This window comes from Mesoplodon mirus, assembly GCF_964341445.2.
Source record: "Mesoplodon mirus genome assembly, chromosome: 6".
In the NCBI taxonomy this organism is placed as follows: Eukaryota; Metazoa; Chordata; class Mammalia; order Artiodactyla; family Ziphiidae; genus Mesoplodon; species Mesoplodon mirus.
Window position 1 is genome coordinate 30,209,103 of NC_138982.1, and position 27,502 is coordinate 30,236,604.

The following is a 27,502-nucleotide window of genomic DNA, read 5'->3' on the forward strand; positions in this document are numbered from 1 at the left end:
TTTATAAACATCTCCCAAAGACATTTTATCCCCACACGTAGAAGTTGGACCATGATTCTCAAGGATTTTGGGGACAGATTGTGCCTCTAGGGAGAAAAATATGCTCCATCCTTTTGACTCAGGTGTGTCAGAAGCACACAGCTTGAATTTTCTTGCTTCTATGTGTCTGCATCCTATATATTCTTATTTATTTGTTCATGAGTCGTTTGTTCAAAAATGTTTTGTGTTCATGGTGGGGAGTGTCATCCACATTTCCTCTCTTGGGTGAGCTTTATGCATGTTTTTTCTTCCTGGAAAAATTAAAAACATTTTTTGGAGCTGAATGAACATTGGTCAGCTGAGTTCCCTGTAATTGCAGCAGGAACATTTTACTTGCAGAAGTCTTCACAAAAATAGCATCAAGTCAAAACAAAATCCCATTACCAATTCCCCAGGATACTACAAACTCCTGGAGGAAAACAAGTCAGGCTGTCTTCACATTTTAATAAGCACAAGGCCTGGCACAGTTGGAATTCAAATGATCTTTGTTAATTAACTAAGTAAATTCCAAAGCTCTGTGACATAGAGTCCATTGTGGCGATGCTTCTGAAAACAAGAACACTGCCAGTTTGAGCTGCTGTGGATGTGGGCGTTATTTTCTAGGGAAGGATCAATTCTAGGCAAAATTATGACACAGACAATTCTCTTCAGATTTCAGAGTCTCGATTCCCTAGGCCCTCCTTCTCAAAATACTGCTTCCCTATATTTCTCTGGCTTCTTCCCATGGTGCAAAAATGTAAATAGGGCTTAAGGCTATTTGTTTATTTTTTATCCACAATAATGTATCCAGCATCTATTAGAAGTCTGGTACTATGTTGGTTTTAAGGATTAAAAAGTCAAACACAGGGCTTCCCTGGTGAGGCAGTGGTTATGAATCCACCTGCCAATGCAGGGGACACGGGTTCAAGCCCTGGTCCAGGAAGATCCCACATGCCGTGAAACAACTAAGCCCGTGCACTACTGAGCCTGTGCTCTAGAGCCCGCGAGCCACGACTACTGAGCCCGCGAGCCACAACTACTGAAGCCCACGCGCCTAGACCTCATGCTCCGCAACAAGAGAAGCCACGGCAATGAGAAGCCCGCGCACTGCAATGAAGTGTAGCCCCCACTCGCTACAACGAGGGAAAGCCCGCATGCAGCAACAAAGACCCAACGCAGCCAAAAAAAAAAAAAAAAAAAAAAGAACAAGCCCCCTATTAGCCTTGTTTCCTGGAACGTGGTTATAAGTATCCTTCCTGTAAAAACTCTGTCAGTCTCTTTCATTCTGGCCAAGCATACAACCTGATCCTGAGGGAAGTAGTCACTATAGTTTCCTTCAAAGTAAGTTGCCAAGCTCTGGTCATGAGAGCCTGGCCACAGTGGATAGACCCAGAGCCCAGGCGGGAGAAGCTAGACCAGGGGAGACGGCAGCCAATGAGAGGCCTCGCCTGAAACCCCATCCACCAGGACCAAGTCTTATTGGTGGTGATTCCCCAATGTGCTCAGGTCCTTGCCCTAGGGAAGTGTTAATGCAAAAAATGAACTGAGAGAGGGATGGAGAAACAGGAAGCTGCCAATGGTGAAGACAACAGAGAGAGAAGCAGAGGCGAAAAGCAGCTGAATCGTGAGGATGGAGTCAATGGGATAGAAAGAAATGGGCGTCCCATTCTGGGGAACAAGGTGTTCAGGACACCAGGGCAAATGCTGGCTTGAATAGTGGACCAATAAACAGTTTCCTTTGAAACTGGCCTCATCTCCTGGGATGCACCTCTACCACCCATGCTCCTGCCTCACTGGCCTTCTTTATGTTTCTGAAACTTACCAAAGATGTAAGGGCCTCTGTACCAGGTGATCCCTATGCCTAGAAGATTCTGCCCCAAGACCTTCTCCCAGCTGGCTCCTTTGAGCTTTCAAGCCTTGGTTATGATGCTAGTTCTTCAAAGAAGTCTTCCTGGACCATGCAACCTGAAGTAGCTTCACACCCTTCTCCCTTATCTCTCTCAGGCATATCAACAGATTCTTTTCTTCATGGTACTAACACCATATGAAATTACCTTGTTCATTTACATATGTTTTTATTATTTATCAACCCTCACTTGAGTGGAAACTCCATGCAGGCAGGGCCCTTGTGGGTCTTATTCACCACTAGACTCCACAGAACCTGGAACACAGTGTGACACACAATCGGTGCCCAGTGTTTGTTCAGCTGGGCATTCCCCTTTATTCCTCATAAATCGAAGACACCTCACACCAAGAGGGCCAAGGCCCCAAAAACCTTCACGGTAGAAGACTTTGTGGTGAGGAATGGCAAGGTGGCCAAATCCATAGAAGCCCTCTGCATTGACGAATATTTAAGTTCCCTAAAAATAGAACAGAAACTGTTCCCAAAACAACAGCAAAACTAAGGGCGTTTTGTGCCCCTGTAATTAACAATATGACATACTTTCCATTCACACCCAAGGACGGTCACGATGAGTCAAGTAATTTCTGGAACTTTTCGAGGACCTTCCTTCCCTCAACAGCCCACCACTTGCCCTCTTGCCACCACAAACATACATTTTAAAGTAACGTTTATCAATATGTTTGGATTTGCAGTTGATATGCCAAAACTGTGTGCTTATTTCTCTGAGTCTGTTCCTCTAAGCAAATGTCCAATGTCCAAGGCATTTTATCCACTGGATCCTATAGGCAGAGCATCTGAGGTCCAAAGTTTTTGAATGCCTTCTGGGATGTCTGGGACCTGAAAAAAAATGATATTGTCTCTCAGAATAAATATAATTCAATAAATGTGTGAGTTAAATGCATGCAGCACAGTATGTGATGTCTGCTTGTCCACTGCACGGCGTTCATGTACTTCCCAGAGGGCAGAGGGCAGAGGAAAGAAGCTGACCCTTGAACGACCAGGTTTGAACTGTGCAGGTCCACTTACACATGGATTTTTTTTTCAATCATAAATACTACAGTACTACAGTCTGAGGTTGGTTGAATCCGCAGATGCGGAGGAACTGCGGATGTGGAGGAAAGACTGTAAATTACATGTGGATTAATCCCCACATTGCTAAAGGGTCAACTGTCCCTTTTACTATCTTTGGGGTGGGGGGATGCTATGAACATCTTACATTGGCTCTCATGCTATTTGGGGTCCCTAAACCATGGCTGATGTGGCCTCATCTACACGTGAATCCATCTGTATATGAAATCCTTGCCACACTGACAAGGTCTAGAGAAGCCAACAAGCATGTACTTAATTTTGTGGTTAGGGCTTATTGTGTGGTCCGAGACTAGGATTCCCAATTCCAGTCTCAAGGACACCACATCCCATTTTTCCCATAAGTACACTTGTCAGATCCCATGTCCCTGTTTTGGTTCAGAAAACATGGCTAAATATAGAGGATGGGGTCTGAGGGTGACTGAGAAAAGGAAGAGGAAAGTGAGGGGGGTCTCAGGGTCAAGATTCGCCTGACTGCGCCCAGGCTGCCTCTCTCAGCCCACTCTCCTGCCTCTGTGTTTCCCAGTTAAAGCAGCAATAGGGGATTCAGGACACATCCAGAGAGTCTTCTGGAAGTTTTAGGGACTAGATTAGGAAAGAGATGAGGAAGGAGTCTGGGGAGAGGTTTCAGAGGTTACAAAATCTTATACAAATAGTGGAGGGGAGGGCACTTAGTGGGAAAAGTCCTGGGAGCCCCTCAGAGGAGGGCCTTGAACCTCAATTCTCCTTACAAAGATCTCTCTCTCGGGGATTTTCTGTCAGATATTAATTTCCTTCCTCCACTGTGGAGCTCCAGTATCCAGGCTGGGTGCAAAGCACCTTCAATGTGTGTTTAATATTGTGTTATGCATTCAAAGAATGCGGGGAATTATAACAAACCTGAAACAGTTTCAAATCAAGGGTAGGTGTAAATAAAAGAGCTTTGCCGTTGCCATGCTTTCAGTTTTTTCCATGGGCTGTCATTCCAGACCGTCGCAGACTGGAGAGAAGTCAGCTAATTTTTAAAGACCTCCAAAGTAGATTCCACAGTCTTCCCTCACAGCCCGTTCTGGTGTCTACGAGTTCTTGATGTTGGCGAGTTCTCCTTGAGATCTAACTAAATTCTTTGTGCAGAAGCTCAGGCCACCCAGCTGTGGCAGCCATAGGAAAATTCCACCAGTTTCCACACATTCTTCTTCAAGAAGGTCAGTAAGCCTTTGGAGGCCTGATAATCCTAATTTCCACATCCTCGTTTGTGGCTTGTGGAGTCTCCTGTTCCAGAGCCTCGGTGTTGACTTTCCCCCTCACTTAAGAGGTCTCTTCGCCACCCACCTCCCCATCCCCAGAGAGGAGAGAAGGCAGCTCCGAGTAGCACTGAAAGCCGGGCTCAGTTTAGAGGCTGAGTGGGTGAGTGTGAAACGGGTGCCGACACAGGCCTCCTGATCACACTCCTGGGCCTGCCAGCGGCCCGTGCTCCCAGGCAAGGCACTGACGTGCCCCCGTGCCCCCAGAGTGTCCTCTGGCTTTCAAGGAAAAAAGGCCAGAAGTGTCAGGGAAGCAAGGCCACACCCAAGAGGAAAAGGCAGCTCAAAAGCTGGGTCAGAGGGTATGGGGCTGCTGGGTTGTCGGGTGCATCCGGCCTTGGTGTTTCTGAGGAAGGAAGGGAGGAAAGGAAACCAGGGGCTGCTGGCCTTCTGGAGGCTGCTTGGCCTCTGAGGCTCTTCCCACACGCCTCTGATTGCCTTGAGTGAGACTCAGAACAGACTTGAGAATCTCTTCCAGCTCACGTCCGTCCAGATTCACATATTAGGGCTACCCAAGAAACAGAATGGAGACGATCAGCAGGAAGGCTTGCCATGCCCTACAGCTCTAGGGGGAGGGGGGGACCCTGGAAAAGAGATGTGTGAGGGTGGACTGCCTGTGTTGGGAGAGGGTACCGCAGACATGCACAGTTTAGGAGCTCACGGATGCCCGAGGCCTAGTGCAGGGGGTTCTCCAGAGCCAAAGGTGTAGAGCTGTGCACAGTTGTGGGTGGGAAGATCACTGGCCTTGAGTGAAAGGCTCACTTGAGGTTCTGCCGCAATCTCTGGGAGCCACTGGGGGTCTCAGGTTTTTCTGAGCTCCATCAGCCGTTTCCACTGAGGCTTCCTATTTTGTGCCAAAAAATTTCCCGGACCTCCACGTGACACATCTTCCATGGTGACTTAGGTTCTAAAGATAAAATATAAGGCGAAACTACTGCCCATATAAACATTCCCCTTTAAAATCCTTTAAATGACTCACAAACGCAGAGATACACTTATTTTGAGAGGCATTTGTAGGGTCAGAGACCCACCAAGAGGAAACTGTCACATCTACCAATCTCTGCTCAGCCCAGACATCCCCTCATTGAGAGGAATGGTAGCCAAACAGCTAACATTATTAAATGATTATAGGTTTCATTGTTGTTTTGCTGTTTGTGAGTTTGCTAAGCCCATATCGTCGAATTTGCATGGGTTCAGTATGCACATAATGCAACTCCATTCTAAGTGTATTTTTTATTATTTTCTGATTTTAAAAATACAGCTTGAGACTTCCCTGGTGGTGCAGTGGTTAAGAATCCGCCTGCCAATGCAGGGGACACGGATTCGATCCCTCGTCCGCGAAGATCCCACATGCTACGGCAGAACAACAACTACTGAGCCTGCGCTCTAGAGACCGTGAGCCACAACTACTAAAGCCCGTGTGCTCTAGGGCCCACGTGCCGCAACTACTGAGCCCACGTGCTGCAACAACTAAAGCCCTCGCGCCTAGAGCCTGTGCTCGGCAACAAGAGAAGCCACCACAATAAGCCCACGCACCGCAAAGAAGAGCAGCCCCCGCTTGCCACAACTAGAGAAAGCCCGCACAGCAACAGAGATCCAAGGCAGCCAAAAATTAATTAATTAATTAATTTAAAAAATACATTTTGACTGGAAACTCAGGAAAGCTTTTATATGATTTTTGTTTTATTTACCCCAATAACATCTATGTACATTTGCAAAATTTTTCTTAAAAATGTACAGGTGTGACGAGATAGTGAATGATCCAGGTGTAGATGTTGTTAGATGCAGATGGCATCCCTTGGCAATATGGCCAAGATGGTCAAGTGGGAGCCAAGTTAATGAGATGGTCTAAAAAAACCCCAGCTTGAAATCTCCATGCGTCTCTGCTTTTGAGGTAGGTCCGTGCTGATTGAACCAAAAGGACACCTTGGTTTTCAACCCACACTTCAAACAACTAATTTTGAACAAGGGTGGTTGAACTTATTTTTCTTTAGTCCCTTGATTCTAATTACACCTCACATGTTGCCTTGTCATTTTTAGGGTGTTCATGTGCATTATTGCCTGTGCATCTCAGAACATCCTTGGGAGGTAGGCAAAATGAGTACACCTTTTATTTTTCAAATTCGGAAGCTAAGGCTCCAAAACCCAAGGGTCTTGTCTGAGATCCAACAAGCTAAGTAGATATTAGAGTTGGAACCAGAATCCAAGTTTTCTGATTTGAAGACTGTCCAGGTTCAAAAAAATTAAAATAAAGCATAGACTTTATCCCTGTGCTTACCAGGAAGGGTTTGTTTGTTCTTGTCCAAAACAGACGAATGGCCTGTGTGCCCAGCGAACTTCCCTTCTGGCCGTAGAATAGTTCCTTAAATTCTCAGCCTGAATTCTTCCAGATGGTACCGTTCACTGGACCCTGTTCGTCTGCCCCCCTCTGGTGGCCGTTACACAAATTACAGCTCACAGAGCAACTCCTAGGGCAGTGGTTGATTTCTCTTTCATCCATCGTGCATTCACGCCAACAGCACCTACGACATGCCAGCCTCTGCACTAGGTGCCAGACATACACAAATAAACAAGTGAATAGGTGATTACAAAATAGTGGGGCAAGTGTCACGGAGAAGTATGCAGAAAATGCTGGGCGTACAAAAGATTCCTTTGTAGGGGAAAGAGAAGATAGGAAAGGGAAGGCAGAGGCCTGAGCCAAGTTCCGAAGGCCACGTCAGAGTAGGAGATGAGAGGAGGCATTAGAAATTCAGGGAGATGCCAGGGTCTAGTTGAAGACGGTAGAATTCAGAGCACAGGCTGTAAGGAAGGAGAGCAGGGGGTGGGTCTGAGAGACTGACTGCGGCCACATTATGAAAAGATTTTCATGTCATTTCAGCTCATATCCCCTAGGCTAGTAGTCTCCAAACTTTTTTGATCATGTTCCCCATCAGTAAAAATATTTGAGTATGCATCCCCAAGAAACAGGTATTTATTCATTTATACAGTTTGTACCCAAGCAATGCAGTGTAATAATTAAGATCATGGGGTCTGGAGCCATACTCACTAGGTCCAAGTCCTGACCTTGCCACGTATTAGCAGTATGACCTTGAGCAAATAACATCTCTGGACCTCAGCATCCTCATCTGTCAACTGAGGAAAACAGCAGATCCACCTTGCAGGGCTGCGGGGAGGATTAAATGAGTTAATTCAAGAGGAGAAATTAGGACAATGCCTGGCACATAGTACATATTATGTTAGCTAGTATTATTATATACCTTTATGATTTGGTGCTAGTATAAAATCGGAGTTGGGATTTACACCAAGTAGAGAATCTATTTACTCTCAGAAAGTCTGTTTTACTGTAAACTGACTTCAAAATGTCAGGAATTACTTAAGACAAAAGTACCTTTGTCATCCCTTGATCATACTTCTGCCAAAACTCTCAGATGTAGGTGATTCCTCCATTTAACTCAAAGCGGTGAAGCAGGGCTGAGAGGCCCAGATGATGCTGATGCTGGTCCAAGCACCACCCTTGAGAATTTTAAAAGGAAAGTACAAGTATCAAATAAAAGACCTTTAAAAAACATTTTCATTTTAATTATTGGGACACAGCATATTTTTGCTCTCACTAAAAAAATGTGTTTTAGCAATGGTAAAATATGCTTGATTTTTTTGACATCTTGGTGTAACACTTTGTAACATATCCATTCGAAGTTCTGGTTCTAAATTCAGATTATTCTAATACTCGGTTTTAAAATAACTGAAAAGGAGCTTCACCAACATGCATAGATACCAACTGGAATAAGTGCTTTATGGACCATGCCTAATAAATAGTGAGATTCATTTTCCAGTCTCATCCACCAATTATGCAATTATGCAAAGGTACTTGTTGAAATTCAGCTGACAGTTTCCATTTTTCCTGAAGTCAAATTTTGTTCTTGCAAAATAATTGGAAGGTTTTACCTTTTCATACTGTTAATAAGTTAGTTTGTGTATAAGGTTAGAATACCCTGTTTCCAAGTTTTGAAAGTAAGCAGATAGGTGAGTTTTTATAAGTGGCTCACTCACATAATTTTCAGCCTCAAAAATCACATAACTCTGGAGAAATTTCCACTATCCATTTTTAGTATAAACTTATGTTCTCCAAAGCATGCGTTTATTTTGAAAAGCTATTACTTACTCACACTTTGTTACAACATGACCTTTGCCTCCAAAAGACAAGTGAATTTATTTTTCCCAAATATCTTTTAGGGTGTGCGTTGGTGGTATAGTGGTGAGCATAGCTGCCTTCCCAATATCTTTTAGGTACATTTTACTGACACAACCTTCCTCATGGAGAAAGCCAGCAGGTTTAGAACATTGTCTGTTTTTTAAAGAAAAATTTATAATACGTTTAAGTTCGCTAACTCTTAAATACTTTGCCACAAGGAAACCTTTTTAACTTCATCTAGTATTGATTGTGAAGCAAGCTGTATTCCTCATCTCCAGTTATTCTACTTCTAGGCAGGGAGTTGTAGACATAGACATATATATAAAACCAAAAGCCTTCATTTGGACCTGCAGACGAAATATATATCACCTCCATTAGCATAACTTTAACCCGGTGGTATGCTGTTAAATATTTAACAACCAGCAGTCTGAAAACAAGAAAAGACCCTGGGGTTAAATAGTCTCACCATGGTCAGTTTCAAGCTACCAAGTTGATGTCACTGATCGCAGATATGGGAAGAAGTGCACAGCCTCAAACCATTATACAACACGTCCATCACCCAGATGCATGAGATGTAAATGACCTCCAGAGCACACATAAAGGCAAAATGTAGTAAAATAATTAGAAACTGATGAGTATATTTAAGTATGTATTACTTTTGTTTTTAAAATAATTTATTTTATTTTTTTAATAATGGCTGTGCTTATCAACCAACTCACAAAACTCCTGAAAATTTAATAATATGCTCTCATGATCCACTATAAACCTGCTCCACACTTCACTTTGACCTGTTTATGCTAGAAGAGCAGGATCCTGCCCATGTATCTCTGTGTGTGCACGTATGTTTTGTGTGCATGTTGTGTGTGCTTGTGTGTGTGTGTTCCAAACTATTAATGGTATTTACTTCTGAATATTTTATATGACACATTTCTGATTTTCTTAATATAATGAGCTTTTGAAATTCAATATTTTTCTCTTTTTTTTAAATTTAATTTTATTTATTTTTTTTACAGCAGGTCCTTATTTGTCATCAATTTTATACACATCACTGTATACATGAGAATCCCCATTGCCCAATTCATCACACCACCACCCACACACCCCCACTGCTTTTCCCCTTGGTGTCCATACGTTTGTTCTCTACATCTGTGTCTCAGTTTCTGCCCTGCAAACCAGTTCATCTGTACCATTTTTCTAGGTTCCACATATATGCGTTAATATACGATATTTGTTTTTCTATTTCTGACTTCACTCTGTATGACAGTCTCTAGATCCATTCATGTCTCTACAAATAACTCAATTTCATTCCTTTTTATGGTTGAGTAATATTCCATTGTATACATGTACCACTGCTTTTTTATCCATTCGTCTGTCGATGGGCATTTAGGTTGTTTCCATGACTTGTCTATTGTAAATAGTGCTGCAATGAACATTGGAGTGCATGTCTCCTTTTGAATTATGGTTTTCTCTGGGTATATGCCAGATAAGAGTATGAGGTAGGATGGAGAAGGATTGAGACAGGTAAGAAAGTGAGATACAGGTGAGTATTGCTGAGTGGGCCCCTGGTCCTGCCTCCTTCTAATGTTGAAACACTGAAAAGGGAAAGGGAAGACTTAGGTCTGAGGGTCTGAAGAAAGCCTGCTTCTCCCCTGGAGCCCTAGGAGGAAGGAACTCTCCAAGTGTTCTGCCAACATGGGGTGACCACCATGGAGTAGATATGGTGGCGGGGCTGACCTAGACAAAGCAAGGACCCTGGTGGGACTCCAATGACAGTGAAGAAGGCTGGTGGGAGAGTTCACAAGGGCTAGGGGTACAGGGACCTGTATTAGACAAAGGCTGGATGCTCCAAAACCACAGCCAGATGTCAGGAGAACTGCCAGAGATGAGGTGAGGCCCAAGGCTCCCCAGGACCCTCTGGCACAGGTCAGGGCAAGAAAACAGACTAGTTGTGATCCTTGGTTTCCTTGGCCACCACCAAAGACCAAGCAGGACAAGGTTGTGCAGTAAAAGCCAAAGCCATGAGGTCATCTGAGCCTTTTAAACCCAAAAGAAACTCAGGAAAATGGGAAAGGCAACCTTGGTAGAGAAAAATTTTCTTCACATTTAATATCTCTGGGATGGGATAAGAGTCACAGTCAATGGCCTCTTAGAGTCGCTTTCAGTGGCCAGTTTGTAGTCATCACATAGTTGTCATTTATGTGTGAAAATCAAAAGTACCAGCTTCAAAACTCACAGATTGATGGCTGTCACAGCTTGGAAGAAAATGGCAGAGTAATAGAAAAGCAGTGACCACCTTTTGGAGTAAAGTTGTTGTGGGTGAGAGAAGCCATCAATTATGAGCCAAACATGATCCAAAAGTACGTGTTGTCAGTCCGGCTCACCAGGAAGCAGACTCTGACATGGAGATAACCATGCAGAAGATTTATTAGGAAAAGTCCTTGGGTCAAACCTATGGAAGGGAACAGAACTGGGTAGAAAGGAAAACTGGGCTGTGATGTAGTCACAATGAAGGCTTCAGCCCAACCCAGGGGGAGTTCTGAAGCTGAGATGATCCTTTACAGTAGTTCCAAGTTGGGGCAGAGGCCAAAGCTTTCCACCCCTGTGTCAGCCAGCTTTTAGAAGGAGGCAGAACCTTGGGTGAGGTGGCCCTCTTCAAACAAGGCAATCCTCAACAGGGACTAACATGTCAGGGCTGTCTGCCAGCAATACTCCTAGCAGCTGAGGGAATAAGGGCTTCCTTACTGAAGGAGAATTGGGGTGAGACACCATCCCTTCCACCCTAGAATGCTGGCCCTACCTAATGGACAATTCAGCTTAAAAAGAGCCCAGCCCCAATGGCTTTTGGATTTTTTGTGGATTCATTTTAAGAAAGGTTGCGCCACCAAAGCTCTTGATGGCATAGAGGATAATGTTATGTGGAAAACACAACACTAATGATTAAAAAAAAAATGATACTCCTGGAAAATGGTGCTCCATGAGGCTCTGTAGGCATGAAAGACAGACCCACACCCAGAATAGGATCTATTGTTGTGAGGGCAAGTTGGTCTCCTGGAGGACCAGTGCCATATCAGGGGCTCAGCATTCGTTTCTGTTGCTGGCAAGCTGCACGTTCAGGGGGGCAATAGCTGTATCAGTCTTTTCAATGTCAATGTCCATACGAATAATTTTTTCCTAAGAATTATTTTAAATTGTTGTTAAGTCTTTTGAAGCAAGGGAAACATTTATTAATAACCTTGAATATACCTTTTAAAATTCAGTTGATGCCATGGGGTTTCTTAATCTTGAGTCTATGGGTAGAATTCAGAAAGTTTGTAAAGTTGGATGGGAAAAAAGTACATCTTTATCTTTAATAATCTGTACCTGAAATTTCACATTTCCTTCAATTTTGGGTGTAAGTTACACACTACAGCAGCAGTCCCCAACATTTTTGGCACCAGGAACCGGTTTCACGGAAGACAATTTTTCCACGGATAGTTTCAGGATGATTCAAGTGCATTACATTTATTGTGCACTTTATTCTTATTATTATTACATTGTAATACATAATGAAATAATTGTACAACTCACCATAATGCAGAATCAGTGGGAGCCCTGAGCTTGTTTTCACTTGCCACTCACTGATAGGGTTTTGATATGAGTCTGCAAGCAATTGATTTATTATGGCCTCTGTGCAGTCAAACCTCTCTGCTGATGATAATCTGTATTTGCAGCCGCTCCCCAGAGCTAGCATCCCCCGCCTCAGCTCCACCTCAGATCATCAGGCATTACGTTCTCATAAGGCGTGTGCAACCTAGATCCCTCACATGTGCAGTTCACGGTAAGGTTGGCTCTCCTATGAGAATCTCATGCTGCCGCTGATCTGACAGGAGGTGGAGCTCAGGCAGTAATTGTGAGCAATGGGGAGCGGCTGTAAATACAGATGAAGCTTCGCTTACTCACCTGCCGCTCACCTCCTGCTGTGCAGCCTGTGGCCCAGGGATTGGGGACCCCTGCACTATAGGGATGTTAGCAGCACCTGTGACTGTCACTAAGTGAAATCACAGATATTTTTATGTTATATTACAATTATGTGGTAGATATCTTAAAATATTGCTTATGCTCATCATTGCTTTAAAACTGTTGTAGTCAGTGGACCTGCTACTGGATCTCAATATTTCATGTGTTAATAAAGAAGCACATTTGGTAACATATTATATTTTAAATATTTTGATAGTTATACATACTTTAATACAATACTATGTGTTTTATTTATTTATTTATTTTTATTGGAGTATAGTTGATTTACAATGTTGTGTTAGTTTCTGTTGTACATCAAAGTGAGTCAGTTATATATACATATGTATATATTCTTTTTCATAATTTTTTCCATTATGTTTTATTACAGGATTTTGAATACAGTTCCCTGTGCTATACAGTAGGACCTTATTGTGTATCGATTTTATATATAATAGTTTGTATTTGCTAATCCCAAACTCCTAATGTACTATGTGTTATATTTTATGCACTTCAAAATCTGTTCTGCAAAGGAGTCCAGAGGCTTCACTAAATTGCCAAAAGAATCGAGGATCAGGTAAGATCAAGATCCCCTGCCCGAGAGTGCAAGATTATTCGTGCAGACAGCTTTCCATCATCCTTTTAAGTAAAAGTTCTTTTTCTTTTGCCCCCTCCCCCCACCCTAGCCCTTTTCTTCACGTTTTTGGGGCCCTTGGTTGTCCTGGTCTCTGCTCAGAGGATGCCAGGAAGATGCATGTGGGTATATGCAGAGGTTATTAGGGCCTCAACCAGGCAGTGCCCCAAGGGATGGGGAAGCACGGGAAACTCATTCGTATCTGATTCCTCCATTTCACGTCAAATCACACCACATGCCTGAACTGTGAGGACACTCTTCCAGATGATCTGAGGGCACCAAAGCTGCCTTTCAGTTTCAGCTTTATTCTTCCCTCCCAGCAAGCCCAGGGTTTTTTGCCTGATCAGACAAGCTTTTGCAATGAGGTGCACAAGAATTGCTTTCCTCCTTGGCATACATTCACAGCTTCTCCTTGGTCAGTTCCAGGAAATGCTAATAAGTGCTATTCATTGGGATCTGATTTGCATACTTTATGGATTATTTGTGCTTTGTAGCTAATGGGGATTAAAGCTTGCACAGATAACCCCACCGCACCCACCCCTGCAGGGCTCTGGATTACCCCGGTCTGCTTCTCCATGCTTGGTGTAAACAGGTTTATCATGCTAGGGCCGGGACGCCCTGGAAATGGAATTGACACACTTCCCCCAACTCCCGCATGGCACAAAGGAAGCCCTTCCCCTGAGCATGTTTGGGAGTGTGGCTGCGTGACATAGGGTGCTGTGTGATTTAGTCCACGGTAGATTTTTGCCGGTACCCTTGCCCTCAAGCCATGCAATCACAAGCATGCTGGCATTAGAATTCCAAAGAGGTTTTCTTGGTTTTGTTCAGGGATTTTTTTTTTCCTTCAAATCACAGCCTTTAAGTGCTCTTTGTGTTTATAATTAGCCATAAGCCCTGGGATGGCTCAATTCACATCACCATGCAGGCGCCCGCCCGTCCCCCTTGCTTGCCCGAGTGCTGTTAATTAGCCCTGCAAAGATCAGCAAGCGTGATTGGCAGCAGCTTTTGCAAAAAGGCTCCCAACCTTCTGGGCAACAAAGAAAACCGTCTTCACATCTTGGCGTTATAGCTGTCATCCGGATTCTTTGCATTTTCCCTCTGCCACTGCTGAGGATTTCATGGATGCATTTATTTATTTTGAAATATTAGCACCAATGTTTTGGTAGAAATGTATAAGTCTTGCAGTTGAGAAAGAATGTCATGTTTGAAATTTGTCACAACTCTAAGAAGGGATAGAATGGGGGCAGGACAATTCATTTTTAGATGAAGAATAGGGTTAAGAGTCTGGGAAACTGTTTGGCAGTATCACTAGAGCTAAACAAAGATATACCCTATGACCCAGCAATTCCACTCCCAGATAATTCCCACAGAAGTGTGTTGTATGTATGTTTTCCCCCCGAAAAGTACTAAGATGTGCCTAGCTGCAAACTGGAAACTGCCCAAATACCCATCAATGATATCATGATTTTTTTAATTGTACTGAATTCACACAGTGGAACACTATACAGCAGTGAGAACACAAACTACAATTACACACAACAATATGGATGAATCTCAGAAACGTAAAGTTGAGTGAGAGAAGATAGACAAAAGAGAATATGCTGTATCATTCTGTTTATATAAAGAATAAAAATCGTTTAAAAACTAACCTATGTTATTAGTCCAAACAGTGGTTAACTTTGGAGGAGAAGGAACAGTAGTGACTAGAAGGGTTTCCTGGGTGTTGGTAATGTCCTATTCCTTGATCTGTGGGTTGATTTGGGGAGAATGTTTAGTGCATGAAAATGTATTGAGCTGTAAATTGGTATGTGTACATTTCTACATGTATATTGTACTTTAGTGAATAGTAAAAAAAAAAAAAAAAAAAATGGGACTAGGTTACTTCTTCAGTAGGAGTAGTAATTGGAAAAGACAAGGTTGATTTTGTCTCCCTGGCCAGCCAAACCAGGCCTGGGATGTGGTATCCCTGAATCCTGCCTTGAGGACTGGGGTCCCTCAGCCATGGACAGTGGCCCTGAGAGCCATGGGTATCATCATAGCCAGATCTCAGGGAAGAGCTCGTATGAGAACCAGGTAGGTGACCTGAAGAATTGTTAACTGTGGAGGGAAACCAGAGATTGGAGCCAAAGGGGATGTGACTATGTGCAGGATTCACCAAATTCATCCCCTAGGCTCTCTAGACATGGTGGCTAGGACCTGGGAATGTCTTAAAATCCTATGAAAAATTTTGAGAGCTTATAAAAACATGTAATGACTCCAAAATGCAAAACAGAAAATTAGATAATCAAAATCAATAAATGTTTAATTGAATATCTACGAAACATATGTCAAGTAATTCAGTGTTTCTCAAACATTAATGAAGGTACAAAACATCTGAGGCTCTTGTTTGCAAACAGATTCTGATTCTGTAGATCTGGAGCAGAGCTTGAGATTCTGCATTTCTCACAAGTGCCCAAGTGATGCTGATGCTTCCAGTCCATGGACCACACTTTGAACAGCAAAGAAATAGTTAACTGCAGGGCAATTCAATTCTTACATAGTTATAAATATAATAGATACCAAAAATATAGATGAATATTTTATTTCTTAAAAACTCAAAATAACGTTTTTCACTAAGGCTGCTGCTGCAGCCAACAAGAAACCTGTGTGCAAGCACAGGTCACTATCCACGCCTCCCCTCCTGGGAGTCTGTGCAGCCCACCACTGCCAGGGTCCCGTGATGCAGGAACACTTCCTCGGGAGAACACATGGTGCAGCTCAGGCTGTTGCAACATCACGCCTACCTCTGCCGCCACAGGCCCATCCTGCATTCCATACCGCTCCCTCCCCACGGCCTGAGTGAGTCAGAGTCCCCTAATCAGCTGCTCCTTTAATCCCCTCCTGTCTGGGTCAAGAACAGACAAAAGAGGGTGACTTACATGCAAAGGCGGGGCCAAATCCAAAGCTGAACCCCAGGAGCTGTGCGAACAAAGAAGAGAAAGGGAAATCTCTCCAGGCAGCCTCAGGAGCAGCGGATTAAAGCTCCACAATCAACTTGATGTACCCTGCATCTGTGGAATACCTGAATAGACAGCGAGTCATCCCAAATTGAGACAGTGGACTTTGGGAGCAACAGTAGACTTGGGAGCAGTGTGGCTGACAGGGTCTTGGTGCTCTGGCCGGGTGTCAGGCCTGAGCCTCCGAGGTGGGAGAGCTGAGTTCAGGACATTCATCCACCAGAGACCTCCTGGCCCCATGTAATATCAATCGGTGAGAGCTCTCCCAGGGATCTCCGTCTCGACGCTAAGACCCAGCTCCACTCAACGACCATGAAGCTCCAGTGCTGGACACCCCATGCCAAACAACTAGCAAGACAGGAACACAACCCCACCCATTAGCAGAGAGGCTGCCTAAAATCATAATAAGTTCACAGACACCCCAAAACACACCACCAGATGCAGTCCTGCCCACAAAAAGACAAGATCCAGCCCCATCCACCAGAACACAGGCACCAGTCCCCTCTACCAGGAAGCCTACACAACCCAATGAACCAACGTTACCCACTGGGGGCAGACACCAAAAACAACGGGAACTACGAACCTGCAGCCTGTGAAAAGGAGGCCCCAAACACAGTAAGTTAAGCAAAATGAGAAGACAGAAAAACACACAGCAGATGAAGGAGCAAGATAAAAACCCACCAGACCAAACAAATGAAGAGGAAATAGGCAGTCTACCTGAAAAAGTATTCAGAGCCTTCTACCATGGATGCCTAATTACCATATGGTGCCATAATACTTACGTGTATCATTATATATGCCTTACCTTAACTTTGTTATAAAGTGTAACTTGATTGCAACAGGAGACTCAACATGTGTTGAATTGAGCCTTTGGAGTTTGTTACTCACGCAGGATGGAGGTCTCCTGCTCTGAGAAATTCAGCGCAGCTATGGGCTGAGTCATGGTGAGAAGGCCGCCTTGGAAATGGCTCCCGATGACCCTCCACTTCCCAGCGTTCGTGCCTTTTGTAATCTGCCCCCTCCAGGGTACAGTGGGCCTAGGGACTCGCTTCTAACAAATAGAATACAACAAAAGTGATGGGAGGGCACTTCTGAAACTGGTGTAAAATGCCTGTGCCTTCTGCTCTTCTTGCAGTCCCTCACTCTCTCTTACTCTGGGAAAAGCCAGCTGCCGTGTCATGAGCTGCCCTATGGAGACGCCTACACGCCTGGACCCCAGCAAGGCCTCTGACCAACAGCCAGTGAGAACCTGAGACTTGCCAACAGCCAGGGAGTGAGCTTGGAAAAGGATCCGCCCCCAGTTGAGCCTTGAGATGCAGGCAGCCCTTGTGAAACCTTCATGCGATCTTGTGAGAAGCTCCAAACCAAAGGCATCCTGACCCACAGAAACTGAGATCATCATTACTACTAATAATAATTCATTAATATTAAATGTTGGTTGTTTTACACTGCTCAACTTTGGGGGAATTCGTATGCAGCAACAGATAAAAGAATACGGCCACTTCCTGAGGACTGCACTTCTGTGGTATGTCACTGAGAGAGTGGTGAAAAGTCTAACCGTTGTATCCGACAGTGCAGACCCAGCAGCCAACGAGGAGGCTAGTGTGGGTGGTGATGCGCGGTTGGGGGCTGGGAAGGAAGAAAGACATGGAGGCTGGTGCTTTACTGCATCAACACTGCCAAGTTCTCAGGAGCTCTAGAAATGCTCCTGCCTGTCGCTAAACACTCCTGAAATCCTGCTATCATAACTCTGATTCCTGTTTGCAAACTGAATATCCCATCACCTGCCAGGGCCCGGAACTGCTCTTACCTCTCCCTTTGATTTGTGTTCTTGGCCAGGTCCCAGGCCACTCCTGTCTGAGGCTCCTCGGATGTGGACTCTTTAGGAAAGGATGCCCCGTTATTCAACGCTCTCAGTCTCTTGGCTCCAAGCCTTCCCTTCTGTCCTCAGCTATGAGATGCTGGGGCTGGGGCTCCGCGGACCAAACCCGGCTTTATCAGCCGCGCGCTGCCGGGGTCTGCCGACAGGGGGCGGTAGAGCGCGCTGCAGGGCTGGAGGTGGCGGGGCTGCTCCCTCCGCTTCCTCCCGGTTCCTGCTCGCACCAACCCAGCCAGTCCCCGTGGCAGCAGCTGAATCCAGTCTGCAGTTTCCTCGACACTCGCTAGACCCAGCTTCCTGGGGCCCCTCGGAGACACCAGCACCCGCTGAGCAGCACCTACTCCTCAGAGATTGGAGTCCCAGCCACCAGGTCCCTCCGAGTTTCTAAGTTTGCGTAATTTCAGTTTCTCCCTTTATCTTGCGTCCCCCCAGCTTGGGGGGCCGCTGCTTCCCAGATGCTGCCTCCGTGATGCTTTAGACTTCTGCTTGGCCTCTGCAGTTACCTCGTTAACAAGTCTTCCTCTTGCATCCTCTCTGTTATAAAAACAAGCTGCTTTGATTTCTGTCTCCTGCTTCTGCCCTGGCTGACACAGGGGTTCCCGCGCCACTCCTGGCCTCTGGCCAGCTTCCCATCTTACTCTTCCAAAAAGAGCCTCCCCCCGGGCCCTGCACAGCCACCCCTCCAAGGGAGTCCCCCTGACATGTGTACCCCGGGCTCCTGTCATCACACCAGTCCCAGCCCTGCCCTCAGGGGAGAGACGGGGGAGGTGCAGACCAGAGACCGGCTAAGCTCAGAGCCAGTGGCAAAGGGGGAGGGGTGGGGGGAGGTCTGTGCCAAGAAGCGGGAGCCCAGCTCCGGAAGTGCTGGTGCCCAGTATGTCCAGCCTCAGCTGGAGTCACGGGTGACAGCAGGGAGCAGGGGAAGGTGAGAAGCAGCGCTGGCCGCCTGTCTGGGAACCGTGGGGGACTCCGACTCATCAGCTGCTAGCTGGTTCTACCTGCTTAAGGGGCACCTCCACGGCTGGCCATGTCCTTTCTTTCAAAGGGCAGGGAATTCCCTGGTGGTCCAATGGTTAGGACTCTGCACTTTCACTGCCGAGGATGCTGGTTCAATCTCTGGTGGGGAACTAAGATTCCAGGGCCAAAAAAACAAAACAAAAGGCAGTGTTACAAGCCTCCAACTGACAGGTGGCCCTGAGGCCATTAAAGGACTGTATTTCGTAATATTTTTGTGTGAGTTAGGGGGCCCTTTTATAACACAATTGCTTAGGAGGGGAGGCCAGAATATAAACTTAAATTCAGATGCAAAACTCATCCTGTCAGGCAGTTTCTAAGCAGGAAAACAGAACCCAGTTTAAGTATTTAAACAGATGGGAATATGATGCAGTGAACTGGTTACACAGACGATGCAAAATCTGAGTGTTCAAAAGGGCCCTGGGGGGATTAATGACACAGGAAGCTACTGGCCTTTGAGACAGGACAGAGGAAGAAGTGGTGCCCGGGTTGGGTTCTCTAGAAGCAGACAGGCATGGTTTGGGGTTCATGGTGCTTATTAGGAGTCAGCTCCTGGGAGGGAAAGGAGAAAACAGGATGACAGAGGAAGAAGCTGCCTTGTGATGCAGACCAAACAAAACCTCAGCCAGGTCTGGAGTGTTGCCCACCAGCATGTCCTGCATTCAGCCAAAATGGCTGGGCACTTAATACCCACCCCCTTGGTCAGGGGATGTGGGCTGGTTGGGAAGAGCATGACACTGCAAGGCTGACCCTGCAGGAGCTGATGGCTGGAGGTGGGCTGCCAGCTTCACCCCTGCAGTCGGGCAGCAGGTTCTTCCTTGAAGGGGACCTGAGCATCTCATGTCTCCCACAGTAGTGTCACCAGAGCCCAGGGGAAGAGGTTCCCTGATGGAGGCTGGACCCACCCTTGGTCTGAACGGCAGAGTTGGAGCCAGGCTCCTAATGGAGATTCTGTGCAAGGCAGAGGAGGAAAGAAATACCTGGCCTTGCCCTTCCTCCTGCTTATGATGTCTGACTAGTGGCTCCTACTGGCCAGCCCTGGTCAGAAAGAGCTGCCGGGGAGCTGGAGAACTCCAGCCTGCAGGTGTGAGCACCTTGAGCGGAGCTGGGTAAGGGAAAGGACTCTGCAAGCAAACAGACCCAGGAAATCCTTTCAGCAATTTTTCCTCTTACTTTCTCTCCCCAAAGCAACAGGGCTTAGAACCAGGGCCTACTGACTGCCAGCCCCCAACCTGTTGTGCTCCCCATCAGAACAGGCCACTTTACCTCGTTGAGAAAAACCCCTTCAGGAGCGAAGGCCTCACCCCCTCAGCTGCTGGGAGTGCTGCCCACAGCCCTCAGTGGTGACCCCTTTGGGGATGGCTGAGGAGAGCCACTGTGCCCAAGACCATACCATACCCCTTTCTGTGCTGGCCAGTATCTAATGGCTGACTGAGGAGAGGTGTCCGCCATACTTTTCTTTATAGCACTTACTACCACCTGACCAATTATTTATAATGTGTTTATTGTGTCTCCACCGCTCAAGAGCAGGAAGTTTGGCTTTGTTCATAGCTGTATATACACAGTGCCAGTGTTTAGCACACGGTGTGAATTCAATTAAATTTGTTAATGGATTCATTCATTCATCCCTTCATTCATTCACCAAGTGCTAAGCCCTAAGCCCCATCAGGGCCCTAAGCCCTGATGATATAATGGTGCAAGACCATATGGAGCCTTCCCAGGATAGACCCCTCCCCCATATCCTCTGCTGTAGCTCCTCTCTGAACTGCCCAGATCATAGTATCTCATGCCTATTTCCTGAGCTTTTCAGAGGCTAAAACCCACCACCAAATGGAAGAAGTTAACTACCTGATGATCATGAGCGTGTAGCCCCCAGACCTTTTGGTGCCTAAGGTTTGATCACCATCATCCAATCAGAGAATTGTGCATAAGCTCATCACAGACCCTGATCCCTCACTTGGCCTTTAACAATGCTTTGCTGAAACCAAACGTTCCAAACGTTCCAAGGCTTGTCTTTTGAGACAAGCCACCCATTCTGCTTGTTTGGCCCTGTAGTAAATGTTTCTCTGCTCCAAACTCTGATGTTCCAGTTTATTTTGCCTTACACACGCAAACTTGTGTTTGCTAACAGTGATGCCTTTGGAAATTTCTGATCTACTGGGGAAATTAGACAAGTAGAAAAATAATGCTAACACAATGTGGCAGGTGCTGTACTGACGCATAGTTATCAACCAACATGACTAACTTGTGCTGCCAAGGCAGAGCTTCATTAAGCAGGAGATAAGGGACTGCTTTCCAGAAGGGTGCCAGGCAGACGGGCCCTGGAACGGGTGAACCCCAGGATGGCCTGAGCAGCCAGGCAGGTGACCACAGGGGTCTCTAGGACATCAGGGTCAAGAGGACAATGAGACAGGGGAGGCCAGGCAAGCCCTAAGATTCAGCACTACCACTTCTGGGAACTTGGTCCTCAGAACAAGAGCTTGAATGTGCAAAGACTCATGTACGAGGCAGATCACTGCCACATTGGTTCCAACGGCAGAAAATAAGGAGCAATGTCAGTGTTGATCAGAGGGAAACAGCTGAATGAATAAAGGCACTTCCATACTTTGGAACTGCAGCTATTAAGAGGAGTTGCATTCGTCTATGTGTACCATCTTGGAAAGATGTACATGATACAACGCTAGATGGAAAGGGAGATGACAGAACAATATGCACATATTGATACCCATTTTGTTCAAACATATGCACATGTGCGTTTATATAAATATAGAAAATCATCTAGAAGGAAACACACAGTTGGGACTTGGGATAGGAATAGACAAGGGGACACTATCACTTTGGGGTATTATTTGAATTTGTTAAAACCAGTATGGGTTAACTTTCAAATTAAGTAAAGGGAAAAAAAGAGAAAAAAGAAAGTCCAAGGAGCTTATGGTTACTGTGCATCGGGGACAAACTGAAGTTGCACAAAACAGGTCGGGATAATTGATCCAAAGCAGGCCACAGTGGTTAAAGCAAATGAGAGGCAGGAATCAGGAAGGTGAGCTAGTTCAAGACCAGGGCAGGGCAGTGAGGAGGGGCAGAGGCACAGGAGACCTGATTCCAGGAGAGGCACCATTGACCTCTGCAGTGACCCACTTCCTACAGGCCTTACGTGTGTGCAGCAGGCCTCAGTGATCACGAAGAGCCACTGGCAGTCACACGCTACTCTCCTGGGAGCAGGGAGGTCAGAGCTCGGATGGTGAGGGTGTTCTCATCAGGCAGACCCAACCCTTCTAATAGCTTTCTCTAAGCCAGCCCTCCCTCCGTACCTCCCTGAGGAAAGAGAAGATGGAGGGCCTCTGCCTTTTCTCACCAGCTCCTTTTACCAAAAAAAGGCCTTGCTTTTTTGCTCCTTGCGGGACCCCCAGAGCCTTTAGCAAGCTTATTGTTTGCCTTGTGAGTCTCTAAGAGGGGATGCCAGGTGCAGTATTTCCAAAAAGTATTTAACCACAGGGCACTCCTGCATTAGGTAATAGATTTTACTTGCCATCAAGTTTTAATTACACAAGCATTACGTGGGTGCTTTCCCCTTGTCAAGAACTCCAGGTCATCCTGCTGGAGGGAAAGGCCACGTGGAAAGAGAGGGCCTGGAGGATGAGACACCTCATGAAGAAAGAATCCATGTGCAAAAGGCCTGAGGTGCCCGGCCTGAGAGTGGGACCATCTTGACTCTGCAGTGAAGGCAGCCACATGAGAGAGGCAGCTAGTTCTAGTGGGACAGAGACAAGGCAGCCCTGCTGACTGACCACTGCCTGAAGTCCTGACCAGAGAATCATGGTTTTTGTGTTAAGCCACTAAGTTTTGGGGTGGTGTTCTATGCAGCCATAGATAACTGATATTCTCCTATCCCACCCCCAATGTCAATCTCCCCCTCTTCCAAGGGAAGATCTTAAAATTTGTTTTTATCATTACTTTATTTTTAATAGTTCCATCAGATATACAATTTTTGCAATCCCTTTTATCTCTTTGAGCTGTTTTTGAGCTTTATAAATATAGATTCACGCTCTATGTATTGTAGGGAGAATGGAATTATAGAAAACTCACCCAGTGAAATATCATTCCAACAGTGAAAATAAACATTGCCGCCACACACAATACCATGGAAGGATGAAGCTTAGAGGCTTAGTTGCTGTACTGAAAACAGCAAGTTGCAGACTACTATACAATCATTCATCTTTTTATACGATTATTGGCCATTTCTTCTTGAGTTCCTGGTACATTTCTTTTGCCCATTTATCTCTGGGGTTGTTTGTCATTTTCTTATTTGTTGGAATTCTTTATAAATTTTAAGAAGTGTCCCCCAGGATTGGAGTACTAAGAATTACTTGAATCTTGAGAAACATTTCTAAGGATAGAGTTTAAAATTACCAAACCAAACCAACCAACAAAAACACCATGGAAGGTATTGAAAAAAAGAACAAATAAGATTAACAACATATTACACAGGCTCTTTTTTTTTTTTTTTTTTTTTTTTGCGGTACACGGGCCCCTCACTGTTGTGGCCTCTCCCTTTGCAGAGCACAGGCTCCGGACGGGCAGGCTCAGTGGCCATGGCTCACGGGCCCAGCCGCTCCGTGGCATGTGGATCCTCCCAGACCGGGGCACAAACCCGTGTCCTCTGCATCGGCAGGCGGACTCTCAACCACTGCGCCACCAGGGAAGCCCTACACAGGCTCTTTGACTTCTTGGCTGAAGATTCCAAGGCTCAGAGACCCAATAGAACTTTGGGCTCTATTGCCAGTAAGAGGCTATTTACATAAATCCACGGTGCACAGAGGTTCTATTTCATATTTTCTTTCTACCAAAAAGAAATGCATCATTTAACTTGAGATATGGTCCCCCTTTTAAACATTTCCTAGGATAGACCAATGGATTACTGTTCTTCCTAGTAGTGAGTTTATATTGCACTAAGGAAAGATAGACTCCTTTAACCCCTGAAGAGTCACATTTCTTTCACTTGGGTCACTTGATAGGGCCATTATAGACTCAGATAAGATGTGTGGGACTCTAATATCTGGCAATTTTCTTGTGCCTCTTCACTTATTAAAAGAATGTATCCATTAGCAGTCATCAGTACGTTCTGTCAAGATGGGAGCTACATTATCCTTAACGTTTTAAGAGAATGCTTTTTCAAGAAAAAGAATGGCCTTAATTGCTCAGTGGAATAGATATGGCATTCTTTGTCATAACCTCTCCTTCCTCCCCGCAGGTGGAATCGGACACTGCTTACTTCGGTCAAAGATCCAGGCCATTTCCTCGCTACCCTGTGAGTCAGCCCTCACTCCAGCCTGTGGCCACTATCCCCAGGAATAAACAGAGCTCCTTACCCATCACAGGGAGAGACCGCGGCCTGATTCCTCCTGCTTTCTAATTCTTCCAGGGAGAAGGAGGAACGAGGCGCTCGCTGAGCAAACAGTCTCATTCAGAGGTACTCCATTTTAGCAATAGAAAGCACATCAGAGAAATAATCACCCCCCTGGAACTCCACACTGAAACAGATCTCCTTTTTGGGTTTTTTTGGGGTTTTTTTTTGCAGCAACTCTAAATAGACCTTTAATGACTGGGGTGTGGCTGGACCTAAACGTTGAATGGTTTAGGGCACTGGGGACTGAAGTCAAGCAATCAGTAGGCCGTCTGAGACTGCTGCTGGCGGTAGCCTCCCCGGCGCATGTAGCCCTCATTTTTGCGGTAGCCATCCTTCTGGTCTCGGAAGTAGCCACCATAAATACCTCTTCATTTGAAACATATGCTCTATGGAAAATGTGGCTCGCGGGAGGGAGGTTGTAGGGGTGTGTGTTTGTGTGTGTGTTTTCATGATGAAAACAAGTTTTCTGTGTCGCTTATTTTTATGAAACCGTAAGGTTTAATTAGTGAAAAGCTTCCACCTCCTAAATATGGGTATATCTCTCCAGGCTTTGTCTTTTTCTTACTCCATTCCTCTCAGGTCACATCTATTCTCACAGGCGTTAATAATTACATCCATAGCAGTTAAAATATCTTCTGGTGAAAATAATAAAATACCAACAGAGAGTTAAATAACAGAGACATTTAATAAATGTATGTGTCACAAGAAGTCTGGAGGTTGGCAAATCCAGACTTTGATCAGCACATCAACGAGGGCACCAGTGCCCAAAGTTCTTACCATCTTCCTGCTTTGTCATCATCAGTGTGTCAGCCACAGCCCTCAAGATGCTGCTCCAATAATCCCATTCTCTCCTGACAGTCACTAGCAGGAAGGAGGGAGATGAAAGCAAAGCAGGCCTTCTCCTCCTGGAGAAAGAAAATCCTTTTCAGAAACCCGTGTGTCTCATTGGCTAGAATAGGATCACATGGCTCACCCCTGGACCAATCAGAGGGAAGCGAGGTACCCCATTTGGACTCAGGACCGTCATGATTTTTCCTCTCCAACTGGGCCCTCGCAACCCAAACGCAGGTGGGATTCTATTCAGAAAGAAGGAGGATAGCTGTTGAGGGGGCAACATCTCCCAAATCCGTATTTCCAGCTCTGACTATTCTCTCCTCCAACTGCACCGATCCAACTGCCTGGAGTACCTGCTTTATTGTCCTGTTGCCTCAAACTCAATCTTTCAGGGAAAAAAAAAATCCTTTTCTCATCTAATAGGTGGCTACTTTTTCTGCATTTCTCGACTTTTCCAGTGGCAGTTTCATCCATCCACCCATCATAGAGGCTGCGAACCTCAGAATCATTTTCGATGCCCTCTCGGTCTGGACTTCCCCATCCAGCTGGTCCCCAGAGCAGCTGAATCTTCATCTTCCTAATGTCTCCTACATTGGCACACCATTTCACCCTTTTTACTATTCCTTCAGTCACGCTGTTCCAGGTGCACATGAACCTCTCCATCTCATCTAAACTGGGCCCCAGCCTACAGTGCCATATGCTCTTCCACCAGACTCACCTTCTTAAAAAAGCCTGCAGTCTCATCTCTCCGTGGTCTAGGATGAGGCTCCCATATTCCTACAGGAGGAAAATCTACAGTACTTAGGGTTTTAAAATTTTCTACACATTACCTTTTAAAAAGGATTCCCCATTATTTTCTGCTCCAGCCAGACTGGTTGAGTCATTGTTCCCTGAAGTATGCTTTAATGCATTCCTATCACCACACGTTTGTCCACACCATTCCCCCAGATAAGAATACCTTTCTGCTTTCTCCTTTCTGAGTCCTACCTGGCCAACTCATGTCTCACTGCTGAAATCTCCTTAAATATCCTAGGCTTCAATGAGGGTTTTCTCCTCTGAAATCCTACATGCTTATGGAATTATGAGTCAAGTTTTAATAAGAAACTTCAGGGTTAAATAATTAGGCAAGTGTAAATCTCCTATGGCCATATTACCAGTGCTTTGTAATGTGCCACAATAATACTTACATGGTAAATAATGATATAATACCCATTGTTCAATGTTGAGGAAATTTTTAAATTCTGATTATTAAACTTCAGAAAGTTCAGAGTCCTTTCAAAAGATAAAGGTAGTAGCACTATTAAAGTAAGACTGCAGCAGATTCTTCAAAAGACTGCCAGTGAATCTATACAATCTGATGTATCAGTGGAGAGACTGTTCATTCATTCATTCGTAGTCAGAAGATTGAAATTTTATTGCTCAGCAACTGTCACCAGAATTCTTGGCAGGAGAACTCTCCATATTTAGAAAAATATCTTGAAAACTTGCTTGGGGATAGAGAGCGAGGTTCAGATAGAATTTGACTACCCTATGTGTATTAGGGCGCTGTGCTCATGTCCAGGAAAGTTGGGGGTTTCTCTTCTTCACCATTTCCTCACAAAGAAATGCCAAACCCCTTAAAGAAAGTGGCAAGGTTATCAAGACAGAATATTATATAGAAAACCAGAAGACTCACAGAACTGTTTACTGTTCAAATAGTTTATAAGAACTACAGCAAAAGAGTAGGAGGCCTTGGGCTTAGCTGTTAAACTTAGGTGAAGGTGGGCCTGGTACCATGTCGCCCATAGGGCTTCTCTGAAGAAATTTGGCCAAGTATAGCTTTTTGTTGATATCTAGGGTTTTCCCACTTATTCTGACTTTGCTACTTAAAGCTTTGTCAAAACTCTCTGAACTTATTTCTTCATTTGGAAAATAGAAAAGGGAGGTCTATACTATATCTAGGACTGCTCTGTATTTTATTTTCTAAATGTACACATATATGTATGTTTATCTTTCATAAGACTGAGTTCTTATTTTTTGATTCACATTTCTTTGGTAAAACTCTCTGTACTGGTAGTGATGCTTTTGGCTGCAAGTAAAAGAAAACTCCATTTCAACTGGCTTGTACACTAAAGGAGATTTATTGGTTCATGTAGCTGAAAAAGTCCAGATGCTAGGTAGCCATCAGGTGTGGTTCCATAAGCCCCCCAATCTGCCTCTCTATCATTTGCTTGTCCCCTTCTTCTTTTGTGGATTGGCAACAGACCCTGGCTGACAGCAAGGT

The 27,502-nt window shown here is 45.1% G+C and overlaps 1 protein-coding gene and 1 long non-coding RNA gene across 10 annotated transcripts in view; one reads left to right on the plus strand and one right to left on the minus strand.

Annotated features, from left to right (window-relative positions):
• Window positions 1-15,415: 15,415 nt before the first annotated feature.
• On the minus strand, window positions 15,416-17,974 carry LOC309806662. The gene is made up of 3 exons (XR_014294421.1): window positions 17,916-17,974; window positions 16,028-16,453; window positions 15,416-15,597 (listed from the first exon to the last, which is right to left on the minus strand). It is a non-coding gene; the product is annotated as an uncharacterized lncRNA (long non-coding RNA).
• A 23-nt stretch (window positions 17,975-17,997) lies between these two features.
• The window catches only part of LOC309806660 (uncharacterized protein), a gene marked incomplete at its 5' end in the record, with an annotated part of 38,212 nt that continues 28,707 nt past the window's right edge, over window positions 17,998-27,502 (plus strand). For 5 of the 9 annotated variants that reach the window (XR_014294418.1, XR_014294420.1, XM_082625571.1 and 2 more), the window contains 3 exons: window positions 17,998-18,354; window positions 24,250-24,306; window positions 24,421-24,468. Coding sequence is in view for 6 of the 9 variants with exons in the window: in XM_082625571.1 (XP_082481697.1) it covers window positions 17,998-18,354; window positions 24,250-24,306; window positions 24,421-24,468 (462 nt within the window). Of the gene's footprint in view, window positions 18,355-24,249; window positions 24,469-27,502 lie in introns of all 9 variants that reach the window. The other 4 variants (XM_082625569.1, XM_082625568.1, XM_082625570.1 and 1 more) reach the window with 2 other exon arrangements.